Source organism: Ipomoea nil, unplaced genomic scaffold, assembly GCF_001879475.1.
Source record: "Ipomoea nil cultivar Tokyo-kokei standard unplaced genomic scaffold, Asagao_1.1 scaffold2845, whole genome shotgun sequence".
Lineage (NCBI taxonomy): Eukaryota > Viridiplantae > Streptophyta > Magnoliopsida > Solanales > Convolvulaceae > Ipomoea > Ipomoea nil.
The window spans coordinates 2,187,030-2,212,732 of record NW_017619273.1 but is presented as its reverse complement, the minus strand read 5'-3'; the positions used below and the strand labels follow the sequence as shown (position 1 = coordinate 2,212,732).

General features: G+C 35.7%; 2 protein-coding genes across 2 annotated transcripts; both read right to left on the bottom strand.

The window, feature by feature from the left end:
* Window positions 1–2,271: 2,271 nt before the first annotated feature.
* On the bottom strand, window positions 2,272–7,023 carry LOC109160170 (FACT complex subunit SPT16-like). The gene is made up of 2 exons (XM_019308379.1): window positions 6,630–7,023; window positions 2,272–5,671 (listed from the first exon to the last, which is right to left on the bottom strand). The coding sequence occupies exon 2, from the start codon at window positions 5,662–5,664 to the stop codon at window positions 2,485–2,487; it is 3,180 nt and encodes a 1,059-aa protein (XP_019163924.1). The 5' UTR covers window positions 5,665–5,671; window positions 6,630–7,023; the 3' UTR covers window positions 2,272–2,484.
* A 7,719-nt stretch (window positions 7,024–14,742) lies between these two features.
* Window positions 14,743–19,574, bottom strand: LOC109159814 (protein FAR1-RELATED SEQUENCE 5-like). The gene is made up of 6 exons (XM_019307925.1): window positions 19,544–19,574; window positions 19,226–19,370; window positions 18,916–19,178; window positions 16,286–16,469; window positions 15,331–16,135; window positions 14,743–15,234 (listed from the first exon to the last, which is right to left on the bottom strand). Exons 1-6 carry the CDS (start codon window positions 19,572–19,574, stop codon window positions 14,743–14,745), a joined length of 1,920 nt encoding a protein of 639 aa, XP_019163470.1.
* Between the last annotated feature and the right edge of the window lie 6,129 nt (window positions 19,575–25,703).

Genomic DNA, 25,703 nt, shown 5'->3' with positions numbered 1-25,703 from the left:
GAGACGAAGAAGGTTCTTCGTCTCCGGCAGCGGTTTTTTTTTTTTTTTTTTTTTTTTTTTTTTTTTTTTTTTTTTTTTAATTTAGATTTGTTATTTTAAATTATTAAAATAAAATTAAAAAGTATTATTTTAATATTGTAACCTCCTCATCAGGTAAACAAGTCATTTTTGGCTTAATTGCAACATTTTGTGTTGTTCAGGGGCTCAATTGCACTTTTTTTGAGTTCAATGACCTGATTGCATTTTTGTGTGTAGTTCGATGGCCTATTTGATCCTTATTCCTAAATGTTAATGCATATTTAAAGAATTATATTTACAGATATGCACTTATAATGGTTATATTTATATGCTTCCGTGTTGCCAAATTTGTAAATTAAATTATTAATTTGGTTAGCGTGAGTGGCCACACATTCTCTCCCTTAGAAGAGGTTGAGATTTCAAAATTTCTTTTCGTATGAAAAAACTAATATGATTAACACTGTATCCCTTAATTAAATCGGTTTGGTGTGGTACCTCTTATAATTAGGTTCTATTCAAAATATCTAATGATTTAACAAAAAAATGGATAACTAGTAAATAATAAGGAGTAACAATTTTTGTCTTTAAATTATTATTAGTAGGAAACTCTCAATCTCCCATATCGATCTCTTTAATCATCTCCACCTATTGATTCAAGAGGAGTTGTAACTTGTCAATTTATTAAAAAAAAATGCTCGAATTTGATAATTTAATTAATTTGTGATTTATATTATTTTTCAAATTTTTACATTAAATTCTACGTGTTCCACACATTTACCAATATCAATTTTAATAATATTACAAATTGAGTTAGATTTAAAGATAGGTCAAAACATGAGAATTTATTACACGAATACACACAATTTACTTGGTAGATTGTGTGACTGAAATATTAGATTGTGTGCATTTATTTATTAGTTCACACATTTTCACTTAAGAGGCGGTTCTCACTTGAACGCAAGCCCTGGCCTATGATTAAACCTCAAATGTATCTTTTACTCTTATTAGGTGATTTGTTTTTATTGGATGAAAGACAAATAAAGTAGAGAAAAAAAAAAGTAAGATATTTATAGAATTAATAATCAATCAACACATAAGATCGATCAGAGTACGTGTAATATAACTCTTACCGTTTGGATGCCAAAAAAGAAAAAAAAAAAAAATTGCGCTAGGATGAGTTGGGTGATATCGAAGTTTTTGTTGCTTTGATATCCTGCAATTCTCGTTCTAGCTATATATATATATATATATATATATATATATACACACACAAATCAAATACGGAGTATAATCTAACTAGCTCGCTAGCTAGAGCTCCTATCTAGAAATTAAATTTAGCTACTTCAAATGAAATGAAATGGTATTTTTTTTATGAATACTGTTACACACAAAATGGAATTTGATAATTCTTCATTTCTGTCGTAAAACTTTCAAGGATGGAAGGCAACCATAGAAATTAAATTTTTAACAAATTTCTAACTTATTTTATTCTTTATTGAATAAGTTTTTTATTTTTTCAAATTTTATTTCACCAACCAAGCATGGCTATGGAGGGAAAAGAGATAGATAGGTTAGGGTTGACATGCAACTATTAAATCATTTTTACATTTGATTCTCAACTATTATTTTTTACGACTATTGGATCATTTTCACATTTGATCCCCAACTATTAATTTTTTACATTTGATTCTATGACTTTTAAATCTTGCATCTAATTTTTGGTCACAATGATCAAATTTTTTAATTGAAAAATACCATTGAAAATAACAACTAAATTAAATTTTTTAATTGAAAAATACCATTGAAAATAACAACAGTCTTTCAATATTAAGTCATTTGACTATTATGCTCATGATAGAGAAACAAATTTAATTATTGATATCCAAATATGACAAGGTTATAAAAGCCATGATATTAAATGTGAAAAAATTAATAATCAGGGATTATTAAATGTAAAAATGATTCAAATAATTAGAGAAAAAAAATAAAAAATAAAAATTGAAGACCAAATATAGAATGATCCAATAATCATGGAATCAAAGTGAAAAAAATATTTGTTGGGGTATGCAATAATCAAGTATTACTGCATATTCCTTGCAACTGAACCGATGTATAAGGATTAAGGCTTTCAAGGAAATGGCACGATAACACCATCCAAAACCAATTTTTTGTTTATACGAATTACGACATTAAGAAAGTTATTACCGGATTTTTTGAGACAGGCCAAAATTTCAAAAACATAAACAAGAAAAATACTAAAATTGAAGTTTTCCATAAAGCTAATCCCACGTTTACAAGAAATAGTTAATCTAGTTCCTGCCTACCACCTACGTCCAAACACGGGGAGGTGAAAATAAAATAAAATAAAAAAAACAAAAATCATTGACTGAAGTGAAGTACTTGATGGAAAGAGTTGTAGTAATGTTCTTTCAGGCTAAGCTACTCTAGTTCTTGCACAAGTAGGTTTTACCTGAACTTGGTCCGCTTAGGGGGAGCACTAATTGGCCCTGCCCTCGACTTACCAAACGTCTTCTTTCTTCTTCGCCTATCATCGTCGCTGTCAGATTCATCGCCTTTCTCCCTATCTGCATACGATGCTTCCCTTTCCAACTCTTCCCATGTTTTCCCTTTCTCTTCCTCTGACTCGTCCTCCTCTTCTTCTTCTTCGTCTTCTGACTCTACCAATGATTCACTGTCAGATTCGTCATCATCAGCAGAATCTGATTCCGGTTCATCGTCTGTAGGTTCAAATGCTCCATCTGAATCCTCTGTATTATCAGATTCTGAGTCACTACCTTCCAAGTTCAAGAATTCCCACCCACCTTCATCAATGAACTTCTGTGGATCATCAATGATAGTTTTCAATATAGGACGCCAGTTCAGATTCAGCTTGCTCTCATAGTACTTGATGTCAGTTGTGTCAAGCCACTCCTTGATGCCTTCAAGTGAGGATATTGGAATAGAATCTATCCGCATTACGTCACGCTTGAAGTCCTTGAAAACAATTGCCATGTCAAAGTTCTTCTGTCCAAACCCCACTCTCTCCAGGTTAACAATCTCTATCTCACTTAGAGGGATCACAAGGAATGGCGTCTCTATTAACTCAACCAAACTGGTTGATGTTGGAACTATAAAAGCTGATGATTTATAGGGAACCCCGTGAAACCCAAGTTCTCTCAGAGGTTGATCAAATTCCAGGTCAAGCCCTTTGAACTGGGGCTGGCTCCACAGATCATTCACCCGGTTCACAAAATTCTGGAAATCCATGTTGATTTTGTTCTTCCGATCTCTCTCCCTCTGTTCTTCTTCAATCTCATCTGGGTCATACGCAGACCGCTTTCCACCTCCAAGGGTTTGGACCACATCCATCACCTCTACATAAAACTGCACATCCTTGGTTTTCTTGTTCCCTACCATTATGTGGTTGTGGAGATGAAAATGAACAAGTGTGATCATTTCCTTTTCAGCTGGCTGGAAAAATGCATGCTTCACATTGCCATACATGACATCAACACGCTCGTCCTGTCTTGAGGTTGAATACCGAAATCCATTAACATGAGCTTCCAGAGTGCCAGGAAGTTTTCTGGCACGCCCACCAAAAGAAGGACGGATCCATAAGTCAGACAACCTGACTGGCTTAAATTTATTTCCAGCTAGTACAAGCTTCTCTTGAGTGACCAGTGTAGCCCTCTCAGCTCTTTCAGACTCTCTGGCCATAACATTACGTCTAAGTGTTTTAATCAACTGGACTACTTCACTTATATGCCTAGAGTCCTTAGAACGATAAGAAACCTCCTTCAGGTAAATGTCTCCTTGATTCTTTGACGCATTTACATCACTGGGTGCAAAAGGCATTCCTGGAACATTGAAGATAATTCGGATGTAACAGTTGCGGTTAGTATCTGACTGACTTGATACACTCTTCACAGTAGATACATGGAATGCCACCATGCTTCCATACACAGGTAGAAGGACAGCTTCATTCTTCTGGTCAACCTGAATCATCATGTCTTTGGGAGGTGCTGGTAGATCATTGACATTCTTGTAGGCTACAAGTTCGCTTGAAGCCTTAACAGCAGATCGATTGTCTCCATTTGCATCCCCACCACCAGCAAGACGTCGAGCAGTTTCTTCATTTTTCTGACGAGCAAGTTCTGCTTGATGCTGCCTCCGCAGCTCTTCCTTGGATATCTCTTGATTGTCTGACCGAAGTGTTGCCTTTGAATGTAAGACTTCCTTGCCATTGGACTCAGCTTTCGCTTTTGGCTGCTCCTCCTCTTCATCCTCATTGAATGAATATGCCACATCTTTGAGAGCTTTCGAGATCAGATGGGTTACAACCTCATGGCCTTCATTTGTTAGAATCACCGTGTCTGCAAGCAGAAGAGAAAAGTTCCTACTCTTGGGAGTGCTGGTGTCAGCCTGCAAATTCTGAAAACCCAGAGAAACATTAAACACCATTCCTGATTTCAACACTTTATCGTTTTTCGCATTAAGCATCAATCCTGACTCTCGGAACTCCAGACCAATTCCTGTTCCTGCTGTTTTTGTCAAGTTGCTAACCAGTTCAGGTGCATCCCTCTCAACTACTGCAAGTGCTGCTTGATAAACAGCATTCATCTTGTTACCTGGCTTCAAGGCAGCAATTGCTGCCTCTTGGGCTTTAAGTAGCACTTCATAAGCCTTGCTCTGGGTTGAAGTTGAATCAATGAGAAATGTTCTAGCAACATTTGAGCAGTAACTGTTATATCGAGACCCAACAGCACATATGATTACACTGGCAGAATCATAATACAAACTATCATCATTGCTCGAAGCACTAGGTCTTAGATCAAAATTCCCACCACTCTGGAAGATGGGCGGGTAACATATATCTACATTCTCAGGCTTCAGCTTCACCTTAACTTTAGCTGGGTCCAGAATGGCCTTTTCTGTCTCATCCATCAGTGATGAATGGGTTACTTTTCTCTCCTCATCTATAACCTTCTCAAGCTTTGGTACAACAAAGTTCTTCAATGTAGAAGCAGTCAAATAAGCAGCTTTCTTCACATTTATTATCTCATTCTGGTCCTTTATAGCTAAAATATCAGACAGTCCAAGCGTTATATCACCAAGCTGAAGTCCAGAATTCTTTAACTTGTCTGCCCATGTCTCAAGGAGTTTCCCTTCGGGGGCCTCTTTTGCAATGTAACCAATTACAGGGGACTTCAGTTGTGTACTGATTGAACGGAGAACAGCATCCATTTGTGTAGTCCCATCCTCACTTTTGGCCTTCACATGCATGACAACATCAGCACCCACAGCCTCTTTTGCAGCCTTTTTAACAACTTCAAGCAAAGATGCTTTCTTTTGGCTACATAAAAAATGGATCTGCTTTTCTCCAAAAACCATAATCGTTTCTGGGAACTCATACCCAAGCAACCAAATGTTCATGGCTGAGGATTTCAAGTACCTCAAATCCTCAGAAGGCGGAGGTGTTGCTATGGCAAGAACATCAGAAGAACCCCAAATATCATCTCTATGTTCCTTCCAATGTGCATATAGGGCCTGCAGTCTCCTGCTAAAGGTATTCAAATCAATTTTATAGGCACCTCCAGCAGATGCATGCCCATTAGCAGGACCATTTCCATTCCACTGTTCTGCCATGACTAATCTGCAAAAACAAGAAATACTAATTAACCATATTTACAACATACAATACTTGAATACTTAATGTCATCCTCAAGTCAAATGTTTAAAAAGTTTCTTACATCACATGGAAAAGTTAAACTAAGCACCAATTGCAACAAAAACAAAATGTTTATTTTAAAAAATAGGTGTAATTCATACCCAAATTCCATACTAGTTGGCATGACTTACAAAAACACCAGTTCAATGAGAACTCATCAACTTTCTTTCTGATTTATGATGTAATTATCCATGCCTAAATTACAAATTTTTTTCCTTTCCAAATCTATTATTATATTAAACACACCAAAGCATAACATAGTAATAAGAATATTAATTACAAAACTAATCATTAGATAGAGAGTGAAAAAAACAACCAGTTAATTGTGATAATCAGATTCAATAAATTACCACACACTACATCTTCTGCTACACAAATCACCAATAAACAAGGAATGAAGGGACTGATGTTCAACTCCACAGAATTCACTTTAAAATCATATGTATCATTCAAAATCCATCATATCTATGTATATTTAGAAAAGGAAAACCCTCAATATAACTTGTATATTAGCAACGAAATAGTTTAGTATTTCAGGATTTTCAGCACAGACAAAAATTACAAATATGTTGAAGTGAATTTCATCTTTGTAACCAAATGAAGGTTTCTCGATACCCAATAATAGTTATCCACATACCAAAAAAATATCATGAAACACTCTAAAATCTAAAAACCCCCAAATTGGGGAAAACTAGGGTTTCCAAAAGCAAATAAAACAACTTCAAATATTACACAAACTTCACCATCATTTCAATGCCACAATCATTCACCCTAAAATCACAGTCAACCCTCCAAAACAGAATTGGGGTTCCGGGAGCCATAAGAATAGCAGGACAAACTAAAACCAAAGCAAACAAAACAAAAAACAACGCAATAAACTCACATTTAATTCAACTAATCAGTTGCTCCCCGACTGAAACCCCGATATCAAGAAGCCAATTGAGGTCAAAGCTCGATATGGGCTCCAGTCCTCACTTCCTCGCGGCGGTCTATGTCGGTTAGGGTTTCGAGAGAGTTCGGAAGAACAGAAAACGTTCCCAAGCAAGTCTCTGGTATCGATCAACCCACATATATCTCCAGTGAATTTACCAGCTTGGGAGGAAACACGGAAGTAGAGCTGCGCAGAACAATCGAAGAAGCTCTTCAACAATCGAAGAACAAAAAGGAGAAATATGCTAAGAAAGAGTAATCCAGAGAGAGAGAGAGAGAAGCAGAGAGCGCCTCTGCGGTGAGAGAATGGGAGCGAATAAATATAATTTGATTTCCAGAAGCATCGAAAGGCGGGTATTTATAGTCTCGTCTTATATGGAAAATGCCCGGATGTTGAATGGAAATTACGAGAATTGCCACCGGGGCCGTGGGTGCATTACCAATTTTAGCCCTGCTTCGTGGGGCGGATTGACCAAAATGCCGTTTTCTCGAGCGTAAGTGATGCACGAATTGGGTGTAATTTGGGGAATTCAGAAACACCTGTTCTCGCATGGGGCATTTGGGAATCTTTGAGTAATGAGGGTGAATCTGGAATTACGTGAATTGTGAAGGATCAGTGGGGCCGCCAATCGAATATTCAGGCAACCCGCGTCGTTCGGTTATTTACCTCTTTAGCCTTGATGCCGTGCAAAATGGCGGGAAACATCTCCCCCAACTTAGCTTTAGTTAATAACAGGCGGGAAACAAACTTTGGTCTTATCCCTATTGTAATTACAGGAGGTTTCTGGTCAATGTGATGTAGATTATAATTCCGTAGTGACATTTTTTTTAATTAATTTATGCAAATTATTAGAAAAAAATAATTTACAAATTAAATTGCTATATTAATTTTTTTTATTAATATAACATTTGAACTTAATTATAAAAGTTATACGTTTTTTGTCCTAACCTAAAATTTGGCTAATTAAACTAAATTATTTCTTAATCCTTTTCTTTTTTGAAATAGTTAAGAGATCATTTTTAATTTTCAGTCATTTATTAATATTCATTACATTTTTAATTAACATAGTCATGCAATAATGTAATAACAATATTCTATGTGCAAAATTTTCTCAAAATAGTTTGCCCATTGCATAACTATTTTTCTCTGAGAAATCAATGAGCTCGGATCCTGTATCCCATATAATACATGTACTATAGTTAATTAGTTTCCTATTCGAAATAGTTAATCAGTGATCATTTTTAATTTGTAATCTATTATTATTATTATTTATTTCCCCTTTCAAACAAATTATTATTTATTTCCTTTTTAAATTGGCCTAATTTTCGTATCAAATGTTGATCTCAATCAATTATTTTTTTGTTACTACATATCAATTAGTTAATTATTAATAACATATTACTTTTTTAATATTTCCAGTCATCAATTATTAATAACGGATGTCTTTTCCAATTTATCCATACTATTATTTGGGTGGTCTGAGACTCCGGGCATTTCTTTTTCCATGGGAATCAATTTAGGATATTTTTAATTTGTAATCAAATATAAATATTAGTTTCTTTTTATAATTGGCCTAATTTTCGTGTCATTTTTACTCTTAATCAATTATTCCTTTTTAATGCATATTAATTAGTTAATTATTAATAACATTTTTTTTTGTATATTTCCAGTCAATTATTGTTAATAATATATGCCTTTTCCAATTTATCTATATTATAGTTAATCCGTTTTCTTTTCAAAATAGTTAATATGTTGATTATTTTAAATTTTCAGTCAATTATTAATATTCATTTCTTTTCTCAATTGGCCTAATTTCTGTGTCATTTATATTCTTAATCCATTATTTTTTTAATTCATATCAATTAGTTAATTATTAATAACAAATTGTTTTTTTAATATTTCCAGTCAAATATTAAAAACAGATTTCTTTTCCAATTTACATATATTATTGTTTGGACGGTTTGGCCATTTCTTTTTTCATTTCAGTTAATTTGGGATCATTTTTAATTTTCAGTCAATTATTAATATTCATTTTCTTTTTCAATTGACTTAATTTCCGTGTAATTTTTATTCTTAGTTAGTTATTCTTTTTAAATACATATCAATTAGTCAATTAGTTAATAGATCTATCATCCTTAGCATCACATTGCTTGTTACGCTCCAAAGTTCCAATTATACTTTCAACCACCTCTCAATCCAGAAAGTCCTAAAATGGCAATGTTAGTGACAAAATAACTTTATATTAATAAAAGTTTAGGCGGGAAACTACATATGAGGATTATATTTTAATTTCATTAAATTTTAAATAAATTGTTATCATAATTATATTTAGTAATTTATCATATATAAATTTTTTACTTTAATAATATTAATCATATCATAATATATGATATTAATAAAAATAAAATCATTCCTGCATAACACACAATATTTTAAATTTATCAAACTGATTTCTTAGGTGCAACTATAATTTTAAGAGCAGGTTTCTGACAACAATAACAACACCATTAGATACCTGTCACTACTTAAAGCACAATCCAGAATTTTTATTATTTTTTTAAACATTGAATGAAACAAATCATCCATACTCTAAAAACAAAAACAAAAACAAAAAAAATATAAGAACAATGATTTTTATAAGAATCTAATTACAAGAAATTAAATTTAAGTAAATAAAAGCATACAAAAGTAAATGGTACTTTCAAGCATACAGATACAGAGATATTTTAATCAACCGACCTTTAATTCTTCATCAGAATTAGAAGAAGTATCTTCATCAGATGAAGAGGAACAACTTTCGACTACCTTCTTTTGAATCTTGCCATCGACCTTTTTTTTTTACTGTATTCCGATCCTATCATGCTTCCCAGAGAGAATTCGTCCCTCTCCAAACTTTATCGACTTGATGAGCAAGGAACTCTACTGTTTCCCGGTCGATCTTTCTAGATCCGTATCTTTTCCACAAATAAATAAAAAAAAAAAACATTTGTTTTTTCCTATGAACAACTTTTCTGGTTTAAAAACCATAAAATGCACAAAACCCAAAACGAAAAATAAAAGACTAAGATAATAAAAACCTCACCAATGCAAATCGCATATCAACCTTTGTCTCTCTCCATACAACTCGTCATCTATCAGCTGCAACGCTAAAAGCAAGATGAATTAAAGGCAGAAAAACTATGGTGCAGAAGGAATGACATCGCACAAGATATACACAAAATGATAGTAGAAGAAGAAATCTAAGGAAAAAAAAACACAAACCCCACAAAGAAAAAAAAACTAAGATAATGAAAAACTCACCCGTAGAAATCACAGATTAACCTTTGTTTCTCTCCATACAACTCGTCATCTATTTGCTACGACGCTAAAAGCAAGATGAATTAAAGGAAGAAAAACTATGGTGCAGAAGGAACGGCGCCGCACAAGATATACATGAAATGATAGTAGAAGAAGAAATTTATGGCGTCTGCTAGTGGTTGATGTACAACAGACGTACGCGCTTGAGCTTTGTACATAGGATAGAGTGGAGGTCTTGGGTTGGAGTGCAGGAGCGCTCGATCCAATCTTCAGGTGTAGCGATCCCAACAGAAGTAGCATAAAGAGAAGGGAAAAGAAATACGCTTATTATTTTTAATATATATAGCACAAATCGGGAGAAAATAAAGGGAGGGTATGGTGATATATATTGTACATGGCCGGAATATTGAACGCTATTGTAGACACGATCAAGGACATACATGACAAAAGTTCATCCTGTCCTCTCTCAACTCCAAGGGACACGATCGAGACGCCAGACAGAGGGAATGCCGGAGGGTCTCGTACCAAATATAAGCGATGTCGTTGTAGACATAGATGGTGGTTGTTCTCTCCAAGAAGTTCAGAAGAGAATTGCGGAATATATAATATGTAATAATAATTGATTGCTAATTTTACGAAATTATATATGGTTAATTAATAAAATTAATTATTTTAGTAAAATAACTTCTAGTAAAATACTACACATATTACTCTGCTTAATATACCATCCTAATATGCATATATGGTAAATATGCAATCTAATCTAATATATGCTATACACATATTTATAGTAACCTAATTTATATTTAATTAAGCTAATTAGTCATACACTACTACCTAATCATTACCTAATAACCTAATATATATTATTCACCTGGGTGAGGTTCTAGTGAGGTTTATGTGTTAGGTGAGGTTTGAGGATAAAATCTCGCCCTTAGATGAGATGATCTAACGGCCCAAAAATGATGCCTAGATGGAATTCAAACGCCACTAACGCTGCGTTTTTACTTCATTAGTAATTAAGTTGGGGGTAAACAAGTAATTATACTCTTAATTGTGCAAGACAAAGAAGGAAATCCCTTTGTTTACGGGTCTTGACAGCGTAGGGTTCGAAGTTGGTAATACTAAGGAGACTGACGGTTTTGCACACTGGAGAAACTTGGAGCAGACGAACCGACAGCGCCAACGACGAACTCCGACCGGCGACTTCAACACCGGACTCAATGGCTGACGAAACCCCAAGGCGGAGCACTCGGCATGCGTTGATCGATGCAACGAGCAGACTGCGTAAGTGGTTTTTTTTTAAATAAATAGTCTGATTTTTTAGGAGCGATTGAGTGCAAAATGCAATTGCATGTATGTGTTAGGGAACCGGAGAATGGTGGGTTTGATTTGGGGAAAAAAAACCGTGCGTGTAGTTGTTGATGCCGGCTGAATCGCCGGAATCTGAAATACCGGCAGGGTTGGGGGAGAAATAAACATGAATAGGGGTATAGTATTGTGAAGTTTCCGGTGAGAACCTCCGTATGCGGTGATAGACGATGGTTGTTCTGTTTTTTTTTTGTTTTTTTTTATATTTTTTTTACGACTACCATCAGTGGAAAACATGGCTGTGTAGTTGACCGGTTGTGTAGAAGCGCGGTGGTGGTATGGTAGAAAGCACAAATCATAAAACTGTTGTAAAATGTTTGGTGTGCATAGTAGGCTGGTTGTTTTTGAAACTGTGATTGAAGGGGTTTATAAAACTTATGCAGTGTAAAGCTTATGTAATGAGAGGTAGAGATGATGTTTTTCTGGCTGTTTGTGTTATTTTTCTGAGCCAAATTGTACCTGTGTGCACATTTGCATTTGAGATTAAAATATGAATGGATAATTTTGTGCATAAAAAGGGAATTTAGAACACATAGCATGAACACATGATTGGCTGCAAATTTTGGTAATAGAGAATATGGGGACCACAATGCAGCAGATGGGGAAAGAAACAATTAAGGTATAGGACAATAAAAGATTGGCAAAAAATTTGTATTGTTCGAACTGTCTGCACTTAGAAATGAATTTAAAAAAATAGACTAAATGGGACCCCCAACCTGCACCATAGAAAGCAATTAAAAGGATAATAAATGGGACCCCTTACCTGCAACCATATTTAAATAATGTATGAAATTTAATGAAAGATATTAAATATATGCAATGAAGAATTAGGCATAATAGTGTATTAAAGTAAATGTGTTTAACTGTGCATCTGTCTGAGCTTGTTATACAGCCCATATGTATTATAAACCAACATCATTCGGCATTTTGTTTGCATACTGAGCTATGCCAACTATGGTTGTTCATTGTGGTGAATATTTGTGCAGGGAAGAAGGCAGAAATATCAAAGGTGCAGCCAAGTGTTGTGAGTGATCCCAACCTTGATGAAGACTTCGTAAGCCCACCAAACGCAGACCGACAACTGCAAAGACAGAATGCAAATGAGTGTTCAGAATACGAACTACTACCTGAAGAGGAGGCACGGTTTCCAAGATTCGAGACCAGGGCTATGGCAAAACACCTCGTTGAACCCATGAAAAAATTTGGATTGCTTCAAAGGAATGCAGTCAGGGGTCTGGGCTTTGGGGATTTGTTGAAACTGAAGATCGAAGACACGCCTCTACGAATGGGGCATTGGTTGATGAAGAACTTTGACGGGAGTTCAAAAACAATAAATTTAGGACATGGTCGGATGCTACAGATAAAAGAAGAGGATGTGGAGGCAGTCCTTGGATTTCCATGAGGACCCAGGCATATTAAAAAGAGGAGTCGGAATGCAAAATGTGCCGAGCTCGATGCATGGAGAGCACAATACGAAAAGGGGGACCACACAATAACCCCTTACATGATAGGGTTGTTGTTAAAGGAGCAGAAAGATGGTGGAATTTGGTTCAAGAAGAACTTTGTGGTCCTAGTGGCAAGCATCCTAATTAGCATCCAACAAAATGGATATGCAAATCAATCAATCATGCACGAGCTAAAGGGCGTGAGCAAGATAAGGGAACTGAATTGGTGCAAGTATCTGATTGACGAGCTAGTTGAATGTCACAACAAATGGGTGACAAAGCAGCATAAAAAATTTACTGGACCATTGCTATTTATAACGGTAAGCACATCATTCTATGTGTAATTATTTGTAGTTTTAACGTAAGGTTAAATGGTAATACGTGTATTGAGGTTTTGATTATAATAATAACTACTATTACCCTGACAAATGAAAATGCCGATGCTGTACGTAGATAAAGTTGTGAACCCATGCCGATATGTAGAGCGAAACAGGCCAGCATTCATAGGCTGGACTGCAAAACTGTTAAACGAGCGTGAGTTTGCCGAGATAAGAGCAAGCGAGTGTAATGAGCAACACAGCAAAAGCCTCCAAAGCTCACCACTGTACGGCAAGGGAGTGTTCACGCAATTCCGTTAAGCAGTAAGATGTGTGATTGGGCATTTGTTTTTTTGACGACTTTAAAAGACACGACAACAATTAAATGTTTAGAAGTTGCAAGAATTTTTTTGCTATGGACAACTATTTTTTTGGTAAAGATGTGCGAAATGCAGATGCATGATTTTTATTTAAAAGACTTAGACGTAAAAGATAAAAAACTATGTGCATCGCTGTAAATGCATACCACGCATGAATTTGTGCATCAGTGGAGTACACCAGTGTGCAAATACATTACATATGGATGAATCCGTATGTGCATCGCCGGCTACTATATTAATGCAATGATAAATGGCAACCAACAATAACCCATAGACCGCTAAATAGATTAAGACACGTTCAGGTGATGTGCACCTAAACAGAAATAGTAAATGCAACACGGTAGGGAGGCATCGCCGCGACAGTAATAAACCAACTTAACTTCGAAGTTATATTAAAATGCATGTTCAGAAGACACCCGGTATTCGAAAAAATATGGTAAATCGAAGGAACCAAATAACACTCCTAACCTAAACTGTGTGTTGGGGGGAAGTTAACAAAAAGGGGAATCAAAAATAAAACAGACAAACGCGTATAGTCATACATAGTACATATGAAGTGTTGTGCAACATTGATGGAAGCATATGTGCATAGGTGCACAAAAATCCAGTCACCTTGTGCACCGACAACGAACAGTACTGTGCAAGTGGGATGTGCTGCATGACACTCGGTAGGTGAGTCGTCGGTGCACCGGTAATAAAGCAACTTAACATTGAAGATTTAATAACAGGCATGTTTGCATGACACCCCTTAGTCAAAATAATTTGGTACATCAAAGAGACCGAATGTGCAAGACACCACTCAAAAACAGATACAATATCACAGTACCTAACATAAACTGTTCATTAGGCGGGTGTTAACCAAGAGAGGAAGCAAAATAAAAAAACAACGAAGGCGTATAGTCGGTTACTGGACAAATGAATTGTTGTGCAACATCGACGGAAGGATTCGTGCAAATTCGCACAAAATTTCAGCAACCATGTGCAACGGCAGAAACCTATACTGTGCAAGTTAGGGGTGGTTCCGGAATAAGAGAAAAAAGAATGAAATAATACAACGACCAACTTATATAAAAAACGGATAATATAAAATTATTTCACGGAATAGAAACACAAAAATCCAATTAACAAAACACACCAAATCCATTTTTGAAAACCACCACAAAATGCGGAATAAAACCAAGTCAGTAGTGAAGTAAAAAACATAGCAATGTGTTTAAATTTAAATTTAATCCAAAGAGCAGTACAGCCCCCTTCATCATACGTCAACGTTGCGCATCGGGCAGGTACGACTATTATGCCCATACTTTTCACACGTTTGGCATTGGCGTTGGCGATGACCCGACTTTTCAATAGCTAATTCCCTTGTACTTTTGTAACGTTTGCCACCACCCTTGTTATTAGAGATTGGAGGAGGACGAACATCAACTTGACCATCAGGCGAAGCACCGCAAAACGACTCAAAAAGTTGCTTCTTAGAAGAAGAAGAGCGAACGCTAGGACCATTCTCAGCCAATAAAAAAGCATTGAAATCTTTCAAAGCTGCATTCAACTTGGAAACATGATCAACACTCCGTGATGCCATGGTCACGCACGAAAAAAAATCAGCCCACGCTTCACCAATTGCGACATCTACCTCCGAAGCGCCCCCACATTGAACACCCAACACCTGCCGCACACAAGCCCCCATTGTCCAACGTGCGATCAAATACCGAGAAGGGATAGAAACAACCCTACGATCCTTGAAAACCTAGAAAATATGACGACAAAGTAACCCAACCCGTGAAAACATGTTACACGTGCACTCTACAACAACATTACCAGAATCAAAAGTCACGGTGCGCACCAGTTCATCACCATCTTGAACCTCATACCAGGTTACCATCCCTTCAACATTTGAACGCACAGAGCGACACGAAAAAGATCCCGCAATAACCTCGGCTTGCACATCATAAAAAACATTGACAGTATACACCGCAGCAGCATGCTTCTCAATCAACAACGGAATCTGGCACAAAGGAAAGTGGCCCTCACATTCGGCATTCAGTTTGGCCTGCGCCAAACGTTGAGCATCAATAGCCCCTTCAAAATTGTTGAACAACTCAAACAAACTAGCATGCTGGTTTGTGCAACTACCAAACACACTATTCGCAGCTTCGGACCTAGATGTCATGCGAAGCAAACCACCTATGAAAATATCATTAAAATACACAAGGATCCAATACGATCTCAGCTCATACATAAGACAAAACCATCGGTGGTCACCAAGGCTATACTTTTCTATAACGTCCTGCCAACCCCGCTCAAACTCCTCCACGGACAACGTCTCACACCAAGCAACATCATTCAACGCACGTCGAAACTCCTCATCTTTAGATAGAACATTACCAACCTTCTCGCTAACCTTTGACATTATATGCCACATACAAAACCTGTGCCGCGTAGTATCAAACACCTGTGGGACTGCAACCCGCATCGAAGGATCTTGATCAGTGATAGTGCAACTAGGCACACAACCCATTGCACTTTTAAATTGCTGGAGAAGCCACACGTAAGAGTCCACATCTTCACGGGAAATCAACCCCATTGCAAATGTGACGCCTCTCTTGTGATTATCAACACCAGTAAACGGAACCAATACCATACCATACCTGCAAGACATAACACCAAACCAACAAAAAGAAACCCCATGGTTTTTAGCATACTGCATGCACAAATACATAAGAAGAAACTGCACATACCAGTAATTTAAAAAAAAAATCCAACTACACGAAAGTTTTTTTTAAGAACACGTGGCTTACCTATTAGTCCCATAAGTTGCATCAAACGACACCACCTCTCCAAAAGCTGAAAAATTTTCCTTCGCAATAGGGTCAGCCCAAAAAGCCCTACATAACTGATCCTGAGAATCTACATCATATCTAAAGACATAATCCGGGCAATCACCTACCTTCTTAACATATTTTTTCACAACAATATGAGCATCTAAAGTTCCAATAAATGCCATTAAATCACGCTTTAAATTTTTAAAATCGACACATGTCGCACCAACATTTGAATACGACCCAGCAAACTCCCTAGCCAAACAAAACGACCTATTGGGCCCAACGTTGGCCCTAGCACACTTAAGCACAAAAATCTGATGTTGCACTGTAACACCCCGTGTTACGACCCCTAAAACCAATTAATCATTTAACCAATTATCCAAAGAAATAATTAAATTACAATAATTAATTAGGAAAAAGCCCACCATAGTCCGTGGGCCCTCATCTCTAAACCCAACCCCTAGTCCTAAAAGGAATAGAGTTAGCAAGCCTATAGTATTTGGGCCCTAATTAGGACTCTTAGATATATAAATAGGGGACATATGAGGCACCTAGAACCCCCACCACAATAATCTCTCACCACACAAGGAGCTCCAAGAATTCCCCTAGGAGAAATCAAGAAAGAAGAAAGACTTAAAGAAAGATCCTTCATAGCCAAGGAAATTAATTAAGGCTAAGAGGTAACCCATGTCTCAACAAAACCTATTTTCGTAGCTATGATTCCCCTCTTAGGCTTTCCCCATATTCCTGTGTGTTGATGATTTGTTATATTGATCTTGACAATTGGTGTTATGATTCCATGGGTAATCTTGATGATCTTGATAATGAAAAGAGGTTCTTGATGATTATATGGTGTTCTTGATGATTATATGATGTTCTTGATAATTGTATAATGTTCTTGATGTTTATGTGGTATCCCTACCGAATCTTGACATTAGAATATGAATTGTGTCCTTGTTGATTTAAAAGTAATTAGAACCCTAGGTTGTATCGTAAAACTCGTGTGGTACTATTCTTGGTGTATTGGGTGGGAATTCGCATGTTTGGGTGTTGATTATGTTTAGAAAAGCATGATAGGTTATGTGCCGTATGCTTCTTGTTTTTGGATCCGTTAATTGTCTACGTGTTGTTGTCAATTGCGTTTGAAAGTGTCTAAGCATGGTTTCGGGTTCCACAATGGTTCCCGGGGCGTTTTCTGTGATGAAAAGAGTCAGTGGGGGGTAGGGGACCCGCCACCTACCCGCGGATAAAGATGGCGTCGCCGGCAGCGGGCAGCTACCCGCCGGGCACCCGCTGCCCGAAAAGGCTGCAGCCGGCGGGTGAACTCTCACCCACCGGCTACGCGCTGGAAAAATACCCAATTTGGGATTTTGGCTTCCCCGTTTGATGTTCCCCCGACCCCGTGGTGTCCCAACGGACTCCGTCTATCGTGCCTATGTCTAGTTTGATATTTCGGGTACCGTTCGTAGGTTGTATGAGTCTTATATATTGCATGCTAGTTGAATTGGTATCCCGTTGACCTAGGTGAAAGAAGTATGAACCCCTTAGGATTATTCTTAGTATGTGAAGGATCACGCATAGGTTTTGTTATACGTTTTCTCCCCCTTCCCAATGTGTTAATGTGGGTTGCATGTGCTTGCTATGTGTTATGTGTGCATGATACCCCAATTCGGTTGTGATCGGATTGGTTATTCCTGAGCTGCGGTCAGATTTACACTCTTGGGCTGCGGTCCACCGTTTGGTTGCGATCAAACGTTTCTACATGAGTTGCGGTTCATATTTCCTGGCTGCGGTCAGATGACATACTCTTGGGCTGTGGTCCACTGTTTGGTTGCGATCAAACTATGATGAGCTGTGGTTCATCGGTTGGTTGCGATCGACCCCTCCGTGTTGCGATACGGGGCAGGGTGCTGCGGGGCCGTGTCAGAGCTATATGCGCCGACCCTCATGTATGGGCATGCGATTGGTCCTGTGGCGCCAACAAAGTGTGCTATGTGATGAGATAGGGATGGTTTGATTGTTATGGTTGTTATGAAAACGTGACCATAGGATACATGCTAGTAAACTGTATATGCTTGATTATGACTATTGGCTGTGCTTATCTCTATCTGTCGAGTCTGTCTCTCTATGCTTGTGAATTGTATAACTGTTGATTGTGCTTATCCCTATCTGTCGAGTCTATTCCTCGTTTTAAAAGCTAGAGTCTCTTAGGATATATCTTCATGCTTCGAAATGGTTTTCCTTATATCTATATATATGCCTATATGTATTGTATTTCAACGCGTTGGAGTGGGTTACCAGCATCTCTCGCTGAACAGATATATTTGGCTTTCAGGCACAGAGGAGTAGACACTGGAGCGCGCTAGAATCTTGGAGCGTAGAAGTAGATAGTTTCCCTTTCGGCCTGCGTGCCATGCTTATGCATTTACATTATTGAGGATATTAGTTAGTTAGCCTGTGCACCTGAGTTCTCTAGCTCAGGTGTGGCATAGCACCCTGTACTATTTATATTATGTTTGGGATTTAATGAGAACTTAACTTTATTATATAAGTTTCAAAAGTTTAAAAATTTCGGGGTGTTACATGCACATCCATGGAACGATTACCTCGCAAGAAAGGCTTAGCCACATCCGAGCACAAACAATGATTATGCCGGTGCTCAATGAAATGCACCACAAAAACCCCATCGTCAACCATCTTCAACACCAACATCGCTCTGCAACCCACCCTATTTGAAACACGCCGGCGCTTCGGAGCCACAGGTGCTTGATCCGACGCAGCATCTATAACAACAGAGCCCTGCACCGCCTGCTTGAACCCCTCACGCGAACAAACCAACAAGTCTTTCACAACAACACCCTCTCTATTCCTACGCAACGAACTACAACGTACATCAAAACCACGAGAGACGCATACTGACGATAAAAATCAATACCGTGAGCGAGAGAAAGAAAAGTCTGCCCCTCAAAAAGCCTAACCGCCTCATCACACGAAGGCGTCCAAAACTTAGTCCCATCGGGGGACACGTCCATAACACACCCTTGCAGCGATTCCGACCGTGCTGCACAAACATCAAACAGAAATATACACACAAACACAAAAGCAGTCAAATAAAAACGACATGCATAACATTCCAAAATAAAAAAAAAAAAAAAAAAACAAGCTGCTTGCACATATCAAATAACAAAAAATGCACTTTACGAAGAAAACCCCTACCCCCTACAAACCAAAAACCTTCAAAACCAATATAAAATGCAAATGCCATGTACACCGAAATGCACAAAACTAACAACATAATATCCTAACAGCGAACCAAATCCCGGCACACACAAGCCATGTTGTCAGACCACCACCGAAATCCATAAATTAGCAGAACAATCTATAACCAAACACATATGCCAATGGCACTTATTAAAAAACGAAAACACGCACATATCAAATACCAAAACATGCACTTTACGAAGTTACCACCCACCACCCACCACCCACAGAACAAAAACCTTCAAACCAATATAAAATGCAAAAACCATGTACATCGAAATGCGCAAACTACCAAGCCAATATCCTATCATGAAACACAAAACCAGCACACATAAGCCATAATGTCAAACAAATACCAAAATGCATAAATTAGCAAAACAATTTATAACGAAAAACATATGCCAATTGCACTTATTAAAAAACGAAAAACACAAATACAACTACGACATAAAACCAAACCAAATAAACAATCACTAATCCAAGACCCACGACTTATATATAAAAATTAAAACTCCATAAATAACATCAAACCACAACACTTAAAACGCGTGTCATACAAATAGACACATACTTATACACAAACCAAACACCAACCGATGCTCAATAAAGATATACAAGGAACAAACAAAAAAATTAACCTGGAGAATCCATAAGCCTTCACGCAGAGAAAGACGAAAAAATTGAATAACTATGAAACGATGCAAGGAAAAATCACAAAAACTAGAAACTGTATAAAGTGGATCGCTACATCAGAATATAAACACTCAAAATCTTTATTTACCATGTATAAAACTCCTAAAAATGAGCAACTCAGCCGACGAAGACACCCAATAAATAGGAAAGAAGAACACAAAGACAAAAATGACCTTACACACTCACGCGGCAAAAGAAAAAAAAAAGACAAAATAAAAACTCAAAAAAACAACAACCATAGATCAACGCACAATCAAAGGCCAGATTTTGACCTTAGACCTCATGTGGGAACATGACCTCATATGATCCTCTATATATATATATATATATATATATATATATATATATATATATATATATATATATATATATATATATATATATATATATATATATATATATATATATATATATATATATATATATATATATATATAGAGAGAGAGAGAGAGAGAGTTAATACCCAAAATTGTCCTCGACTATAGTGGTTTTTATAAATTTTGTCCCAAACGACTTTGGTGTCCTAAACTAGTCCCAGACTTTTGTGTTATTACTCAATATTGTCCTCCGTTATATAATCTGTCAAATGGGTGTTAAATATAAGGTTAAATATGTAATTTCAATTTTGGTCTTCTAGGGATCTTCTTATTTCACCGCGCCAAAAGGGTCAAAAATATTTTGACCGAGAATTCGCCAAGCAATAATTCGACAATCTCTGTTTATTCGAAAAAAATATTTTGACCCAGGGGCTGCGACTGCGGTCGATCTGCTCAAGCAATCTGTGTTCATGTGTTTAGCAATCTGTGTTTCCCAGAAATTCGCCAAGTAAATTTGGCAATCTCTGCTTACCAAATTCTTCAATCTGTGTTCATGTTTTACCAATTTCACCAATCTGTGTTCATGGGTTTATCAATTTCACCAGATAAATTCGCCCAACGAAAACCCTAAGGAAGCAAAGCAAATTTCTTCCCTACATTACAATGGATTCAAGGCGACGGAAAAGGGGCGGAGACACTCCGAAATATTGTAAGCATTTTGGTTTGTGTGAGCTTATATATATGGATATGTATGTACTATCAAAGCATAAAGTAGTATGCATATGTATGTATTGTGGTTTAACTGTCAAAGGGGACATAGTGAATTAGTAATTTGTGTTTTGCAGTAATAGCAGTAATGATTATGGAGTTTGAAGTCGCAATCTGTGGAGTAAGCATTCCTTGTTGCTTCCTTCCTTTCAGTTCAAATCTCGTTGCCTCGTTCTTTCTTCAGTCAGGTCATCAAATAAATATGGAGTTTAATTTGCAGTCGCAATCTGTGGAGTAAAGGAGACTGAGTGAGAGAGAAGACCAAAATTGAAATTATATATTTAACCCCATACTTAATACTCATTTCACAGATTATATAACGGAGGACAATATTGAGTAATAACACAAAAGTCTAGGACTTGTTTAGGACACCAAAGTCATTTAGGACAAAATTAAGAAAAATCACTATAGTCGAGGACAATTTTGGATATTAACTATATATATATATATATATATATATATATATATATATATATATATATATATATATATATATATATATATATATATATAAAAGTAAAATCCTCCTAGCCAAGTTTTCCCCCAAAACTTAGGGGCATTTCTATAATAATAATAATAATAATAATAATAATAATAATAATAATAATAATAATAATGTTATTAACTTAAATAAATAAATTATTATACTTTCCTTTTGAATTAGTATTTTCTACCTATAAATACAAATTTATAATTGGAAAAATGACACTTTTTCCCCCTGAGTTATATACCTATAGCATTTTTTTCCCCTAAATTATTGAAGTGGTTGTTTTTCCCCCTGAAATGTTAAATGGACATATTTACCCTTAAACTAAATATTTAATTTATTTTTTTCTCCAACAAATTATGTCATAATTTGGTTCAAACCAAACAAACACTATAGCAACCAAACCGAAATATTCCAATTACAATTTAGAATCGAAATTCGATATTTAGAGTTTATTAAAATCGTGAACCGGAATGGACGGTTCATGTTTCGAACTGAAAAAATAAAATACATTTATTGTTGAATTTAGACTATTTTAAAATAAAAAATAAAATTTTAAAATAAAGACGGTTCAAAATCGCGAATCGGATTCGGAACCGCCGGTTCACGGTTCAAGATTCAATTTTTTTGATACATAATTTTAATAAATTGACATTTAAATATTGGATTCTAGATCTGAATTATAACCGGAAACTATTAATTCGATTGCTTTACTATCCGGTTCAATTCAAACCGAACCGTGGTCATCCCTACGTATACGCAATAATTTGTTGGAGTAGTAAAATAAATAAAATGTTTACTTTAAGGGTATAAATGTCAATTTAATATATCATGGGGAAAAAGCACCACTTTTAGAATAATTGAGGGGGCTAATGTGCTTACCTAAATAATTGAGGGGGGAAAAGTGCTATAAGAATATCACTCAGGGGTAAAAAGTGTCATTTTCCCTTTATAATTCTTTTAATCCCTAGTCTCCCCATCATTTCCTTCTCCACATCGGTAGAGCTTCTCCACCCCGTATCTTCTCTATCATTTCATTGACTTTTGTTAATCATCCTGTGATCTTCCACAGTTGAGGCTGATACGTGATTTGCACGGGTGAGGTTTTCATTATCTTAGTTTTTTTTTTTTTCTTTTTGGGTTTTATTTTGTTTTTGTTTTTGTTTTGTTTTGTTTTAGATTTTATGATATTTAAATAAGAAAAGTGATTTGTAATAAAAATGTTGATATATTCTTTTTTTTTTTTTTTTGTGGAGAAGATACAGATCTAGAAAGATTGATCGGGAAGTAATAGAGTTCGTTGCTCATCAAGTGGATAAAGTTGGGAGAGGGACAGATTATGTGTATATGTAAAGAGATATAGAGGGAAGCATGATAAGAACACAGTAAAACCAAAATGAAATTCAAAGCATTTTTTAGTTGTTAATATATCAAAGCATTGAGCTTTGTTTCGATTCAATCTCTTCGTCTTTAAAGTGTGTATTTTCTGTAATAAGAGAGTAGTTTGTCTAGCCCTTCAAGAGATTTTTCTTGCCATTTAAACATTTTTATTGGACAAAAAATTATGAAGTACTGTAGCTTAGTTTGAATAGAGTATTATTTTGATTTTATTCTTTAGCTGACATCCCTTGATTAAAATCACTTTTCTAATGTGAAATAATGTTATTGACTTACCATGTTTGCTTCGATATGCTAAGCCATTTAAAATATAATAAAATTTATTATTGTAATATTTTCGTAATAATATTGAATAAATATTAACCATATGTTTAGATTTAATAATATATTATATTAAAATAATTATATATTAATATAATATAGTGATGGTTAATACGGGTAAATCACATATAAGCATAATCTAATATAGAAAAATATTCATTATTAATCATATATAACTTAGGGAATAAATAAACTTATTGAAACTTAATTATTTATAACTTCAACTTTAAACTAAATATATAGTTTTAATATCCGAAATTAATAAGGTTTTCTTAATGTGGATCTATATATTTTTAATAATTTCTATTTAATAATATTATACCTTAATTATAAAAATTATACCTAACAACTTTAGTATTACATGGCATAAAATAATTACCATAAATAATATTTTATAATTGACAATTTGTATTAGGCAATAAAAATTAATAGTTAATTATTAAGTCAATTATAAAATCTTTTGTACTGTGAGTAAATTATTTTTAATTATTTTGATTTAATAATATTATATCTTATTTATAAAAATTAAAAGTAATACTTTTAGTACTATAGATGTGACTAATAATTAAATTAAGGCAGTTAATATGTATTTACAATAATGAATATTTTCCTAAAGTATATACATACACAAATTATGTTTATCAAATATAGAATTAGAAGTGTGTGTGTGCGTGTGTGTGTGTGTGTGTATATATATATATATATATATATATATATATATATATATATATATATATATATATATATATATGCTTCGAATCTGGTGCACCCCCTAATTATATGATCCTGTGAGATCACTTGATATCCATAGATTGATTCCAAATCAATGGTTGAGATCATGAGATCTCTTAGAATAAAATAAAGATATATCATTAAGTAAGGGTGTTAACAGTAATTCTACCTAGTGGCCTAATTATGGTTAAAATTAATATGGGAAGCTAAGCACGATTTAAGGGATATTAATACACTAAATATATATGGGGTGATACATCACATGGGAAGGGCCAAAAAAACGCGCGAGACATTCCAGGTATGAAGCCGGACCGGCGAGGCGCGCAGACAACATCTACCATCGCAGGTGTGTGCATTACAGGTACACGGTTTGTGCGTTTTCTGCTATTATAATCGTTTGTGAATGTCTTGCGAGTTACGAAGTTTTAACAGTAAAAACGGCTACAAAATATATGTGTGTTTGTGCGTATATATGAGATTGCAAAGAGTGTGAAAATCAGTATATACACCAACCATTTCCGTTTTGGGAGGCTGTTTGGGTATAATGTGGTATGTACCGACGAGTGCGTGGAAGTACAATATGTTAACCAAACTGATGGGTATAATGTGACAAATGTGAATGTGAGCTGCTGTGTATGAATATTAGAAACCGCATCACATATGCGTATGAAGGGGAAGAGGTTTTTTTTTTTTTTTTTTTTTTTTTTTTTTTTTGGTTTTTCCTCTTCTCCAATTTCCAATTATGGCCGGTGGATGGTTTTATGGTTACACAAAGAATATTTATACTTGTGCGTATTGCCTCAATTGCGTTAGTATTGGTTGATGCATGATACTGTAACCAGAGAGACCGAGTTCGGTTGTGATGGATGGTGCACGGCCGTATGAAGCATTGTGCATCACGCCTATCATGAGTCATCCACAATATGGTCTTTTATGTAGTGAACTTTGTGTTATTTTGGTTAGTGCATGATAGATTATAGTCTTGTGCACTACGCCTATAATGAGTTTACATAAATGCGATCATTGTGTATACTTAGATTTGTTTCAGTGGGTGCATCGTATGTGGTAGATGTGTGCATGGTGCCTTAATTCCATGCTACTGTGTCTACTATGTTTTCCACAATAATTTGGTATTTGTATCTACTGAATTTGTGTTAAATCGGTTAGTGCACAATAGTCTATAGTCTTGTGCACTATGCGTATAATGAGTGGCCATAAATGCGCTGATTGTGTATACTTAGCAGTGTTTCAGTGGGTGCATCGTATGTTGTATGTTCGTGCATGTCGCCTTAATTCCATGCGAATGTGTCAAAATATGTTTTTTATTCTGTTAGCCTACGTAGGGACTAACGTAGTACAAAGCGGGTGCGTAATTATAGTTGCGGTTTTTAACTCCAGTACTAATAATACGAACCAT

Excerpts from the sequence above, each read along its gene's own strand:
- LOC109159814 (XM_019307925.1), bottom strand. The coding sequence starts at position 19,574 with ATGGCATTTGCATTTTATATTGGTTTTGAAG. Across the intron at positions 19,371-19,543 it reads ATTTTATATTGGTTTTGAAG|CACGGTCGGAATCGCTGCAA; the intron begins GTTTTTGGTTTG and ends ATGTTTGTGCAG. Across the intron at positions 19,179-19,225 it reads GGTATTGATTTTTATCGTCA|GAATAGAGAGGGTGTTGTTG; the intron begins GTATGCGTCTCT and ends TTCGTTGCGTAG.
- LOC109160170 (XM_019308379.1), bottom strand. The coding sequence starts at position 5,664 with ATGGCAGAACAGTGGAATGGAAATGGTCCTGCTAATGGGCATGCATCT.